Source organism: Gorilla gorilla, chromosome 12 (genome assembly GCF_029281585.2).
Source record: "Gorilla gorilla gorilla isolate KB3781 chromosome 12, NHGRI_mGorGor1-v2.1_pri, whole genome shotgun sequence".
Classification (NCBI taxonomy): Eukaryota; Metazoa; Chordata; class Mammalia; order Primates; family Hominidae; genus Gorilla; species Gorilla gorilla.
Genome location: NC_073236.2, coordinates 69,962,490 through 69,976,883, shown reverse-complemented (window position 1 = coordinate 69,976,883; position 14,394 = coordinate 69,962,490). Strand labels below are relative to the sequence as shown.

At 43.0% G+C, this 14,394-nt stretch overlaps 1 protein-coding gene across 4 annotated transcripts in view; it reads left to right on the top strand.

Moving 5' to 3' along the window:
• Positions 1 to 14,394, top strand: part of ANXA4 (annexin A4) — a 187,879-nt gene that overhangs the window by 129,474 nt on the left and 44,011 nt on the right. For 3 of the 4 annotated variants that reach the window (XM_019020968.4, XM_004029358.5, XM_063695829.1), the window contains one exon: positions 12,740 to 12,794. In XM_019020968.4, the coding sequence (XP_018876513.1) occupies positions 12,786 to 12,794 (9 nt within the window). In that variant the 5' untranslated portion in view covers positions 12,740 to 12,785. Of the gene's footprint in view, positions 1 to 12,713; positions 12,795 to 14,394 lie in introns of all 4 variants that reach the window. The other variant, XM_055378042.2, reaches the window with a different exon arrangement.

Sequence of the window (14,394 nt, the reverse complement as noted above, 5' to 3'; positions counted from 1 at the left end):
ATACTATATAGTATATGCAAGTATATATTATAGCATGTATTCAGCATGGTATAATATAAAGGTCTCTAAAGACAGGCAGACCTATGAAAACATAGCTCTTATCACCTATTACTGAGTGACCTGGGGTACTATGCTTAACTTCTCTAAAACTTAAATTATCATGTCCAGTCCACTGGAAAATAATATGGCAAAATGATATAATAGTGACAAAACACATAAGCATTCAGTACAACTAGCTCAATAATTACTTATTTTAAAATAAAGTCCTTCTGGCTCTAGAGGATGGAACAAGGAATATAAGGCCAGCTCTCCTGATGGTTACAGCTGCTTAGCAGTGGCAAAGCCTACCTGAGGAGGAGTGAGCCCAGGGCCAGAGAGAGGATGACTGGAAGCTGGGAAAGGACCATTGAGAAAGGTCGTAGAGTCCTTACGGCAGGAAGTTCAACCACGTCATCTCCGTAGCTTCCAGGATTTTTTTAAATGGCAGGTTACTCTTAAACCTACAAGGCATAGGGGATCATATACTGTCATGAAAGGTATACAGGCAGAAAGGAAAGTGTGCCGTTTAGTAAATCAAATGGTACCTGACATGGGGCAGGCGTTCAGATAATGTGTGTTGAATGAGTAGGTAAATGAACATGAAACATCAGTAAAACTGTCCTGTAAGTCCCATGATAGAAATAATCAGCATTACTACCACATCAGCTTCTTGTTTCTCAGGTCACTGGACTGAGGGGAGGGAAATCCAAATAGTTTGTCTGCAATTAAAAGGCAGAAGGTCAGGTGCAGTGGCTCATGCCTGTAATCCTAGCACTTTGGGAGGTGGAGGTAGGCTGACCACTTGAGCCCAAGAGTTCAGGCCCAGCCTGAGCAACATAGTGAGACCCCATCTCAAAAGAAAAGTTAAAAAACAAAAAACAAAAAAACCCTCCACCAACAAAAAACCAGCCAACTGAAATTCCAAAGGTCTCTAGTCCACAGGTGGCACTAGGGGTCACTCAGAAAATAAAAATTAAAAAAAAAAATTACTTAGGAAAATCTAAAGCACTATATTGGGTACTTCATTATATCTGAAGCAAGTTGATGATGGTGCCCAGAAAAGCAAGGTAGGGAAGCTGCACATTTATAAAGCTTATTAGAATATTCTTTGATTTATGCACTATTCGAAGCTTGAGCCTGGGAACTAAGGCCATACAACAAAGCAAGGATTAAACTATCAACATGTGGGACCCAATCAGCTTTCCCAGCAATCATTGAGGCCACTGTGACTTTCCTTATTGTTATAAAATGTAGATATTTAGCCCTACCTCTTAAGACAAGATAGAACTCACCACAACCAGTTTTCACTACTGTAGTATCTAGTGGCTTTCAAATCAGGTAAACTAGGTGTTTTATCCCAGTCTGGCCTCATGCTAACTTCAGGCAAATTACACAACTTTTCTCAGTTTTTAACTTGTTAAGTGGAAATAATAGTCATTGTCCCAGAGGTTATTGAGTAGATAAGATAACATGGAGGAGTGTTTAATAAGTGTTCCCTCCCTCCTTCCCCTGCCTTTTAGACAAAGCAATCATTGGAGTAAAAACTGGCTTTGGCATGATGTGGGAAGGGCAGAGAAGGCGTGGGATGTTTTAAATTATATGTAAAATACATTTTTTATTTTTTTTTTGAGACGGAGTCTACCTCTGTCACCCAGGCTGGAGTGCAGTGGCGTGATCTCGGCTCACTGCAGCCTCTGCCTCCAGGTTCCAGCGATTCTCCTGCCTCAGACTCCCAGGTAGCTGGGATTACAGGCACGTGCCACCACACCCAGCTAATTTTTGTATTTTTAGTAGAGACGGGGTTTCCTCATGTTGGCTAGGCTGGTCTCAAACTCCTGACCTCAGGTGATCTGCCCACCTCAACCTCCCAAAGTGCTGGGTTTACAGGTGTGAGCCACTGCACCAGGCCTAAGATACATGTTTTTGAATTACTTGTGGATTGAAAGGATTATTATTGCCCTCAACAGTGCTGTGAATAACTGGCCAAAATATGGACAAAAGACTGTCCGTAAGTTACTAGCTGGGTGCTAGGCTGGAATCGATTCTTATTTAAGATGGCCTAGCAGGCAGGCCTCCAAATTTGTTTTCATTCGTTTAGCTTCTACATCTTGCCTTTGAATACACGTTTAAAATGTTATTTCTCCTGACTCAAACCCCGTCACTGCAATAAAACTTCCTTTACTTTTAGAAGGATCTAAGTTCCAAGAAAAAAAGAAGGAAAAAAAGAGAATTACTCTCATTTTCCTATTTCATAGACAGTTTTGAAAGCCTTTAGTGTTTGGGTGGGGCCCAGTCACACCCTTTGCAATCTGCAGACCAGTGGTTTAAATTTGTCATCCTTGTGGGCTGCAAAATGAAACCATGTACCAAAGAAAAATAGTGAATGACTCACTCACATGTGATCTTCCAGCGAAGGGAAGGATTCAGTAGAAATGTGCCACAAGGCTTGCAGGTCCCTTCATAATAGGTTCAGGTGGCCTGTTCTGGGATGTGGGTCAATGTTAGGAACCTGAATGGAGGCCGCCAAGTTGTGGTGGGGTCTGAAGGAGAGCTTCAGTTACCGGGGTGAATTCACCACAATGCAACATCCAGCAGATCCAGAGAAACTCTCTCTCAGCACGACAAGAAAGGAAGGATTCCTATTCACCAGGCTCATTAAACCTGTACGCACACACACATGCAAACACACACTTGCAGACACACACACGTGCAGACACACACATATTGCTAATTTATTTATATTAAGAAATACAGTGCCAGGCATGGTGGTTCACACCTGTAATCCCAGCACTTTGGGAGGGTGAGGCAGGCGATCGCTTCAGCCTAGGCAATGCAGCAAGGCCTTGTCTAGAAAATTAAAAAAAAACAAAAATTAGCTGGGTGTGGTGGCACGTACCTGTAGTTCCAGCTACTCGGGAGGCTGAGGTGGCAGGATCTCTTGAGCTAAGTAGTTCAAGGCTGAAGTGAGCTATGACTGTACCACTGCACTCCAGCCTGGGCAACAGGGCAAGACCCTGTCTCCAAAAAAAAAAGAAAAAAAAAAAAAAGAAAGGAAAAATATTATTTAGGCAAAAATCCTCATGCTCCAATATTTGTAGACAGATTGATTTGGGAAGCCAAACTCTAGCCTAAAGGGTGCTTGGCAACCATGGAACAAGGGAGTATTAGATGGACAGAATTCATCTTCACAGTGGGGAAATATCTGACCCCCCACCACTGGCTTCACCCTTTCCATAGGACAGGGCTTAGATGAATATTTCAAAGTAAGCATCTGTGCCAGTTTTGCATGGAGCTTGCTCTGCTGATGGACACAAGTTTTCCTTAAACATGCTAATATCTTCCAGCAAGCCTGCTTCAACCCAGGAGCCGTTCTTTCCCATTAAAATGAGTTTGCATATCTTTGTTTTGATGGGTGTTTGCTGATTTTACTAGTCTAATGCTTAGGGAAGTATCTACTTTGCCCGCTTTCCAAATGCTGGGTGAGAGAGGAGAATGCACCACACTGTTACCTCCACATATAGCCTACTAAATAGGGCTTGAAATCAGAAGTCCTTGTTCCACATCCCTGCAGTCTGCTATAAGGACATAAGAAACTTTCTACTTGAGTCAGCACCTGGCTTGCCCATTTCTGGCAGATACAACTGGGCAATTTGTGTTACAGTGTATTATTATCCTTCTGGACATCCTAGAAACCAGTATAGATGTATTCTCAACATACCTACTTTTTCTTTATGAATTCATTGTAAATTATTTCAATGAATTTATGTAATCTTAATTGAAATAAGTTGAACTTATTTACAACTTATTTTTCCCTTTTATAACTGCTGTTGAGATAGGTCTCATATGTTTAATTCCCAACTATCTTTCAGTTGCTCCAAAACTATGTCTTAAAAACTTCAGATCCCTCTCCTAAGCCCTAGTTGTAGAGTTCAGATACTGTTAAGAAGCTGTAGTCACCCACCCATGTTCTTCATAACCCTAGGTTTTTAAAGACATCACTAAAAAGTGTGTCACCTTCAGGCTTCATCTTTCCATCTGGAACAGTCCTGATGCTTTTAGAGTTATTTGAATCACCCCCAAAATGGGAGCATGTTTGCATTTTACAGATGTAAAAACTGAGGCATAGTTGCTAATTATTTCGCCCCATCTGTGAGCAGCAAAGGAGCTTTTAAACCCTCAACACAGTCTGAGTCATTGTGGACTTGGTCACAATGTGCAGCTTATGGATTGTAGAAAGGCCTTCAGGGAGAAAGAACAAAGGAATCAAGGAAGGTGAGATAGCAAAGAATGTCGGGCAGAGGCTCTGCTAAGAGCATGGCACTGCGAGGCAGGTGGAAAATGAGGTGGGAAGGTTATAGGTGGAGCTTCCAGAAGAAAGGCTTTTCAGCCCTTGGGAGCTGTCATTCCGTGCAGCTAAGCGAGGCCTACAGCAATTGTGTTTTGGGGGGTGCATTTCTTTCCTCTTTCTGCTCCCCCCATCCTTGTGCCAAGAGTTATTGAGGCCTTACCAGGTGCCAGGCTCTATGCTAATAAGCATTTGTGTAGACTGACTTTACACATACTATCTGATATAACAATGAATCGAGGAGTACCATTTTCTGCATTTATTTGTATACTCTATTTAGAAATTTGTTTGGTGGCCAGGCGCAGTGGCTCACACCTGTAATCCCAGCACTTTGGGAGGCCAAGGCAGGCAGATCATGAGGTCAGGAGATCAAGACCATCCTGGCAAACATGGTGAAACCCTGCCTCTACTAAAAATACAAAAATTAGCTGGGCATGGTGGCAGGTGTCTGTGATCCAAGCTACTTGGGAGTCTGAGGCAGGAGAATCACTTGAACCCGGGAGGCGGAGGTTGCAGTGAGCCGAGATCACGCCACTGCACTCCGGCCTGGCAACAGAGCGAGACTGTCTCAAAAAAAAGAAAGAAAGAAAGAAAGAAATTTGTTTTGTACTAGTAAAACTTTAATAAATAAACAACAGCTGTCTATATGTAAATGTGTATATTACACTGTGTGCTGTCCAAGTTTCAAAATAAATTGAATAAAAGTACCCAGTGTTCAAGTATGATACCTTCTTTTTCCTTAAGTGAAATATTTCTAGCTCCTTGTGTAATGACTCTCAGTATTTCCAGAAGGCTTTGCTCAAGATGTCTTTCCACTTCTTGATGTGGTAAAAAGGAGTGGAATGTTCATATTAAAGGTTGCCTCTTTTGGAGAGGTGTCCCCCTTCCCTGCCTCCTCACTTGTCGTTTATTCCAAAACTACATGAAAGCAAAGGGAAGGCCCTTGCTCTGAAAAGCAGTATCTGCCAGGGTTGTCAGCCAATTAGCATATGAATCATACTTACCAAGGGATATGGGTACATGTGGATCATTCACATGACATGAAACAGGGCCTCCAGACCAAGGACTGGCTAAGATCTGTGAAGGTCTTAAGCTTTGCCCCTGATTTTTTGTTTGTTTGTTTGTGTATCAATATTTGTTTTATTCTCCTTTCTTTTCTTTTCTTTCCTTTTCTTTCTTTCTTTCTTTCTTTTTTTTTTTTTTTTTTTTTTGTTTTTGAACAGAGTCTTGCTCTGTCACCCAGGCTAGAGTGCAGTGGCACAACCTCGACTCACTGCAACCTCCACCTCCCGGGTTCAAGTGATTCTTCTGCCTCAGCCTTCCGAGTAGCTGGGATTACGGGCACCCGCCACCATGCCTGACTAATTTTTTGTATATTTAGTAGAGACGGGGTTTCATCAAGTTGGCCAGGCTGGTCTCAAACTCCTGACCTCAGGTAGTCCGCCCACCTCGGCCTCCCAAAGTGCAGAGATTACAGGTGTGAGCCACTGCGTCCAGCCAAAAGGAGCCCCCTTAATCACAGCGTTTACCATGACCTGGGTAACAGGCATATTCAGCAGACACATACCCCGATGATTGTCAAGCCAGTCCTCTGTGGTTTGCATATGAAGCACATCAGCTGCTTCATCAGGGGTATTCTACTTGGCATTTATAAGGGGAGAGGAACAGTCCCCCTTCTCAGGGTAAACAGACCTTAGTGTGGCTTTTGTCCAGTCCACCGGGCTGGATGTTCTCTCAGGAATAACCTCCTATGTGTCTGGACCACCTGAAACATCTGCGATTGCTCCATAGAGAGCTGTGGATCCTGCATCAACCCAAACAGGAATGCTAGCATTTTGAATACTCTGCAGTGTTCCAAACCTAAGACACTGTCACTCACTTAGTTACTCACACAACCCATTTGAATAAAGGTTCTTCAGGAAGTTTATGATACTGATCTACAAAATGAAATAAATTCTTCACACTATACCCTGTGGTTTCAATCGTTTCATGGTTTGCCTTCCACCCCACATGAACTGCCTTCTTGGTTACCAGAGTTCTTAGTGATATTGTCTAATCTCAGCATGATTTTGCCATTGGTGGGTGGCTTTGCAGTTAGTGGCTAGAGCGCAGACTCACTGAAATCTGAGCTTGGTCTGACCCAGCACTCTCTTTTAATTTTATTTTATCTATTACAGATAATAACCAAGGGGCTGAATATATCGCCTTTTCTTATTAGTTTGCATTTCCTTATGCTTCCAGTGAGCCAACACCTTGGGGTAGCTTTTACCTTTACTAACAGATCTCAGCATGGTATGCTACTCCGTACCATGAGTGGCTGTTACCAATGCCATGGGTTCTTGTAATCACCCAGGATAGAAATCAAGAGCAATCACCATACATAGCAGCAAAGAGAAAGTTTGTTTTGGCTCATGCACAAGGGAGCCAGTGCTGAGAAAGGAAAAGAAACAGACTGCTATCGGAGGATAGTGTGTGGGTTAGTTTTATAGGGTCTTTCCATGGGAAAGGGTTACATCAGAGCATGTATAGGAGAGGCTTTTCTAGCACTCATGCTTCTTCATGCATCATATGCAACATTAGTATTTTAAATCTCCACCCCGTGCATTTTTAGCCTTAAAATGAGGAAGGGTAACTGTAGGTTGGACTTTAAGTCTAGCTATGCATGCAGGGCTCCAGGGAAGTCCCCAGCCCCCTGAAATAGGAACTCGTGGTTAATAAGCTTCTTGGGTCTTTTGTTATTAATTGGCTGAGAGTTAGATAAGTTAAAGCTTGAGTGAATGGCTTCTATCATTTTCTTCCAGGCCATTTTATTTATTTTTATTTTATTTATTTATTTATTTACTGAGACAGAGTCTCACTCTGTTGCCCAGGCTGGAGTGCAGTGGTGCAATCTTGGTTCACTGCAGCCTCCACTTCTGGGGGTTCACACGATTCTCCTGCCTCAGCCTCCTGAGTAGCTGGGATTACAGGCACTCACCACCATGCCCAGCTTAATTTTTATATTTTTATTAGAGATGGGGTTTCACCATGTTGGCCAGGCTGATCTCAAACTCCTGACTTCAGGTGATCTACCCACCTCAGCCTCCCAAAGTGCTGGAATTACAGGCGTGAGCCACCATGCCTGGCCCAGACCATTTAAAAATAGGGAACCCACCAGCCTGCCTATCTCATGACCATGTGGCCACCCAGGAATCAAAGTTTCTCATCCCCAACCCTTTTGTTCTTTCTCTTCCCAAACCACATATTTCTGCAAGCCAGGGCCATTCTAGCAAATCCCACTTCTGACACCAATTGTATAGGAAAACAAACTATTTTTCCTTATACTTTAACACTTTTTCACTTCTAGCACCAGATGTGATGGGTGAGGGGGTGGGGTGGGGGTTCCCACATCAAGCATCAAGCAGTTCTTCAGTTCTCTTTGGACACCAACTGGGTGTACCACAATTTAACTAAATTCTGACACTGTCAGGTTAGCACAGACCCCACTGGTTAAGGCAGGGGTGTCCAATCTTTCGGCTTCCCTGGGCCACATTGGAAGAAGAATAATTGTCTTGGACCACACATAAAATACACTAACACTAACAATAGCTCATGAGAAAAAAAAATTGCAAAAAATCTCATAATGTTTTAATAAAGTTTATGAATTTGTGTTGAGCCAGATTCAAAGCTGTCCTGGGCCACATGTGGCCCACGAGCCACAGGTTGGACAAGCTTGGGTTAAGGGATCAGTCCCACAGTCCTCCGCCACTTCAGATGCCAGTGGCAAGTCCAGCTTGTCACCTGTGCTTCTGATGGAATGGCTAGAAATCAGAGGTTCCCATGACCCCCTGTTGACTTTCATCATTTGCTAGAATGGCTCACAGGACTCAGGAAAACAGTTTACTTACTGGATTATCAGTTTATGATAAAGGGCTACAGATCAGGAACAGCCAGATGGAAGAATGCATAGGGTGGGGCACGTGGGGAGGGGCTCACAGCTTCCACGGCCTCTCCAGGTACACTGTCTTCCCAGCACCTCCATACGTTCACTAACATGGAAGCTCTTCAAACCCTCCACTCCCTATTTCCCACTGACCTTTGGGTTTTTATGGAGTCTTTGTTACATAGGCATGATTGATCCAATCATTGGCCACTGGTGATGGAATCAATCTCCAGCCCTTCTCTCCTCCCCTGAGGTGAGAGGTTGGACTGAAAATTCCAAGTCTCTAATCACAGAGTTTGTTTACCGGGGCAACCAGCCCCCCATCCTATAGTTATCTGGGGGCTTTCCAGACATCCCCTCATTAACATGAACTCAGGTGCAGTTAACCGGGCTTGTTATGAATAACAAAAGATGCTCCTTTCACTCTTATTGTTCTTATCGCTTACAAAATTCCAAGGGATTTAGGAGTTCTGTACCAGGAATAGGAGGACGAACAGGTGTATATCCCTTTCTCTAAGTCACAATATTATATGGCCTGACTGCATCTTCATCTCATGCCACTCTTGCCCTTGTTCACAATGCTTTTGTCCATCCTTCAAACACAGTAAGCCAATTTCTGCTGCAGGGCCTTTGCACTGACTGCTCCAGCTACCTGAAAGAGTTCTCCTTCAGAATTTTGAACGGCTAGCCCCTTCCCTTCATTCAGGTCTTAGTTCAGATGTCAACTCAGAGATGCCTCCCGGATCTCCCTGCCCAGGCCAGCTTCTTCCTGGTAACCTGATCCTGTCATCCTCCATGTCAGGGGTCAGCAAGTGTTTTCTGTGAAGGGCCAGATAATAAATATTCTTAGCTTCCTGGGCCACATGGTCTCTGTCACAACTACTCATTTCTGCTGTTGTAGCTAGAAAGTAGCCACAGACACAATATAAACAAACACGTGTGACTGTTCCAATAAGTCTTCGAAGTTTGAATTTTGTACAATTTTCACATGTAATAAAATATCCCTTATTTGATTTTTTGGTCAATTATTTAAAAATATAAAGACATTCTTGGCTTGTAGGTTGTACAAAAGCAGGATTTCACCCATGAGCTACTGTGGTTTGCCAACCCTTGCTCTGTGCTATCATCCTGTTATATTTTCATCATCTCGCCGAAATCAGAAATTATCTTATTTATTTGTTCTAAAATTTGTTGTTGGTGGCAAAGAGGTTGAATAGAAGTTATAAGTAAGAGTTAAAAATATATTTTAAAATTGTCAAAGGGTTTTAGCAGCCTATGCTGGGCCTGTTAATATCAGAACTAATTAGAGTTAGCCAAGTTACAATGCATCTCTACAGTGGATATCAATACTGTCACCAAGTCAACTGTCTCTGGAGTCAGAAAAGGCCTGGTTGATGTATATCTGGCATTTAGAAAGAGAAGTTGGGCTGGTCGTGGTGGCTCATGCCTGTAATCCCAACACTTTGGGAGGCCGAGGCGGGCAGATCACCTGAGGTCGGGAGTTCGAGACCAGCCTGACCAACATGGAGAAACCCTGTCTCTACTAAAAATACAAAATTAGCCGGGCATGGCGGCACATGCTTGTAATCCCAGCTGCTCGGGAGGCTGAGGCAGGCGAATCGCTTGAACCCGGGAGGCAGAGGTTGCAGTGAGCCGAGATCGTGCCATTGCACTCCAGCCTGGGCAACAAGAGTGAAACTCTGTCTCAAAAAAAAAAAAAAAAAAAAAAGAGAAATCAGAGGGCCAGGTGTGATGGCTCATGCCTGTAGTCCCAGCGCTTTGGGAGGCTGAGGTGGGCAGATCACTTGAGGTCAGAAGTTCAAGACCAGCCTGGCCAATATGGTGAAATCCTGTCTGTACTAAAAATACAAAAATTAGCCGGGTATGGTGATGCATGCCTGTAATCCATCTACCAGGGAGGCTGAGACAGGAGACGCGCTTGAACCTGGGAGGCAGAGGTTGCAGTGAGCCAAGATTGCACCACTGCACTCTAGCCTGGGCAACAGAGCAACACTCTGCCTCAAAAAAAAAAAAAAAAAAAAAAGGAAAGAGAAGTCAGAATGAATCCTTTTTTTTTTAATGAAATAAGGGGAGTCAAGTAGTGATTTATATTGTGGAAAGAGCTTGAAAATTATGTTTGTTAAAGCTATTTGTCAAAAGATAAAGATGTCTAGTTATGTAAAAAATAAAATAAAATAAATAAATGTGTCGTTTATCTCTCCTGGTAGACTATAAATGCCTTGACAGCAGGTTCATTGTCTTATCCACTGCATTATCTCTATCAGTGCCTGGAGAGGTGCTGTGAGAGGTCGTGTAGGAACATTTGGTGATTGAATGAGTAAATCTACACAGTCCATGAGTCACTACTTCTGATAAAGTCTTCCTTCCAAACATCCCCCGTATATCATATTCCAGTGCCACACCCTGCCCAGGCTTTTGCCTCTACCCATCTGTTCCTGTAGCTGTCTCTCAAGCCTTCTTAACTCCTTCTCTCTCACTCCAGTCTCTCTCTTTCCAGTTTACCCTATAGTAAAGTACAGTACCTTGTTAAAGCTTTTCTTTTATTATGGCATTTCTCTGCAAATAACAAAAAACTTTCCACAGTATTCCCACGACCTATGGTATTCTGTAGCCAGACTCCTCAGCCGGCCGTGCAAGGCCCATACCATTCAGTTCGCTTTGGCTTTTCCAACCTTGTTTCTGAGCCTTCCCTGGAATAAGCCCTCTGCTGTCACGCCCGCATTTCCTCCTTATTCCTGAAACTGCAGCTCATTCCCACCTCTGTGCCTTTGCTCAGGGTGTGTCCCAGGACTAGTTGGTTCTCCCCTTAGTTGAACCCCCAGGTAATAGGGGGTAAGTCAGCAATGAATGATGGGAAACAGGAAGAATGAAACTGGAAGGTAAAAAGCAAATGTGATCAAACAAGGCCTAAATGGTAATCAGGTGGGTTAAGAAGGACTTAGTTATCATCAAAAGGCACACTGCTTGGTCAGATTATCTAGACCAGTGCTTTTCAAACTACTGTGCAGGCAAATATTTGGGGGATCTTGTAAAAATGCAGATTCTGGGAGTAGGTGTGGGGTAGGGCCCTGAGATTCTGCTTTTTTTCTATCTCTCTCTTTTGAGACAGTGTCTCACTCTGTCACCCAGACTGGAGTGCAGTGGCATGATCTTGGCTCGCTGCAACCTCCGCCTCCCAGGCTCAAGTGATTCTCCTGCCTCAGCCTCCCAAGTATCTGGAATTACAGGCGTGTGCCACTACCCCCCAGCTAATTTTTATATTTTTAGTAGAGATGGGGTTTCACCATGTGGGCCAGGCTGGTCTCAAACTCCTGACCTCAAATGATCCATCTGCCTCAGCCTCCCAAAGTGCTGGGATTACAGGTGTGAGCCACCATGCCCAGCCAGTTTCTGCATTTTTAACAAGTTCCCAGGAATGCATGTACTCCTGGTTCTAGGATGACTCTTTGAGTATCAAGGATCTAACTAAACTCTGAGAAAAGGAGCCTTATCCAGGTGGTTTGCACCTGTAGTCCCAGTGACTCGGGAGGCTGAGGGAGGAGGATCACTTGAGTCCGGGAGTTTGAGGCTGCAGAGGGCTATGATTGCACCACTACACTCCAGCCTGGACAATGGAGGGAGACCCTGACTCAAAAAAAACAAGAAAAGAGAAGGTGCCTTGTTTATATGACTTAGATATGGGAATAGGAGGTGGTGGGGTGCCATTAGGGGACTGTTTATGTGTCATGAGAACTCCACAAGAGTCCTAGACTACAGTGAAGACATTTCTTGCATTCTGAACAACTGAAAAAAATGTGTGATGATGATGAAAGAGTGGGTGCTGAAAACCGAGGACAAAGTTGAGTGTATAAGCCTGCAGCTTAAAGGGAAGAAAATCTTTAATCCTAGAATGGTGGCGATGAAAATCGCCACTGGGAAACGAAAAGATTCTAATGTTGGTTGGGCTGCCGGCCTGTCATTACACACACACAAACACACCCACACAGATGCACACACAGAGGGGAGGCTGGTATGCTGTACTTTCCTCTGATGCAGTTGGATTATCTCTTTTCTCAAAGGGGAAACCTCTTCTGATCTGCTATAACATTCAGTTCAGAATCTGTGTCCAGCTTGAGTACAAGTATTGGTACTTTACCCTAACAAAACAATAGGAATCCTTTCTGTCATGTGTATCTCCAAACAGAAGAACAGGTAGGAAAATATTTTACCAGTGTGATAAAGTCGACTTTTTTTTAACAGTTTCTCTAGTTAGCCCATTCCTTGTATCTTTGGCTAATCAGTAACTGGCCTTTTGATTAAGTTGGGTGTCATTTCCTCATGGCTTAGCTTCATGCAAACTGCAAGTTATCCTGATTAATGATTTTAATGCCATTTCCTTCATCACAGTAATTTCCCCTCTGCTTTTATCACAGAAGAACTTCTGCTTGGGTGGCTGAACTCTGATCTTGACCTAGAGTCATGGCCATGGTAAGTTGTGAAATACCTCAACCCTATCTGGTGCCAGCTGCCAACAGTTACAGAATGTGGGCTCAGCAACTGTTAGCTTAAACAAAGCATTGTTTACTCAACAGAGGGGAAGCAGGAGGACATGAAAAGGCAGGTCTATTTCTAAACATCATTTAAATTTCTTTTAGGGGTGGTAAGCAACTTGACCTTGAAAATTGATTCAAAGAGACAATTATTTGAATTCTTTTAACATCCTGAGAATATAGAAACAAGCTGTAATTTTCTGTCTGCAGAAGCGCTACATGTTTATTTTAGAACATTTAAAAAGGAAAAACTAAAAATTCTTTAGGTTCTACCACCAGAAGAGGACGCTATCGATACTGTGAGGTAGCCACATCATTTCAGGCTCATCAAGAAGGGTGTTTCTTAACAATATGGGTGTGTTGGCTGCCTCCTGCTTTAGACAGTAATCAGACGCCTTGGACCTTGGTTATCTGCTCTTTGGAACAAGCATAGAATTGAATCCCTTTGAGAGTTCTGTAAAGTTCAGCTCTGAGGTGGAAGCTGAGCCTCTTAGCTGAAAACATGGCTGTACCTAAGGCTGGACATCTGCTCTCCTTCTCTTGCCCAAATACGGTTTCTGAATAGACATGTAATTCTGACCCGTGGCCTTCTGGAGGAAGCAATAATAGAAGTAGAAATCTTATACCTAGAGAGGAACTGGAGAGCCTGCCAGCTTGAGATGCCTTCCTTTAGGAAGATGGATGTGTAAAGTAAACTATCCTGAGCAAAGAGTAATATACTCTTAATTTCTTTTGCGTTAGATATTCCAGAATTTTCTTCATGATCTCTGACAGTCAAAGGCTTATTCATGTGTGCCCCAAATCTCTCATGCTTTAGTTTAAAATCATTTTCTTGCTGATTGATTCTCCCTGGCCATGGAGAATTTTTTTTTAATTTTTATGTATTTTTATTTTTTATAGAGATGAGGGGCTCGCTGTGTTGCCCAAGCTGGTCTCAAACTCCTGGCCTCAAGCGATCCTCCCACCTTGGCCTCCCAAAGTTCTGGGATTACAGGCATGAGCCACTGTGCCTAGCCAACATGGAGAATATTTATTCAGAAATGCTTATGGTGCCCCTACTTTGTGGCAGATGTGGGACTAGGACTCAGAATTAATGAGATGCTCTTCCTGTCTTCAGCAGGCTCACAGCTTTCCTACAAATGAAGACTGTAATCAAGTGGCCCTTTGTGTGCTTTCCACTCTGGGAAAATTACCTCAGTTGCTCTCATCTTTCCTCCTAAAACCTGTTTTTCTATCATGATTATTATTTATTAGACAGATAAAGGACATTTTAAAAAGAAAACCACACTATACAGTCGCAACATTGGAAACACCAACTATTTGCCATTTTTTAATTTTAGACCTTACTCATATGTATAATGATTTTTAAATAAGTAATAAGAGCATAAATAATAGTTTTGTAGCTTTCCTTGTACCCCACTTAGTATAGGAAAATAGGAAACAAGTTATTCACTCTGATCTTATGCTTTATCTCTTCTCTATGCTAATGAGATAATGTAATGTTTATATTACATTTCATATCATTAAAATTATTTACT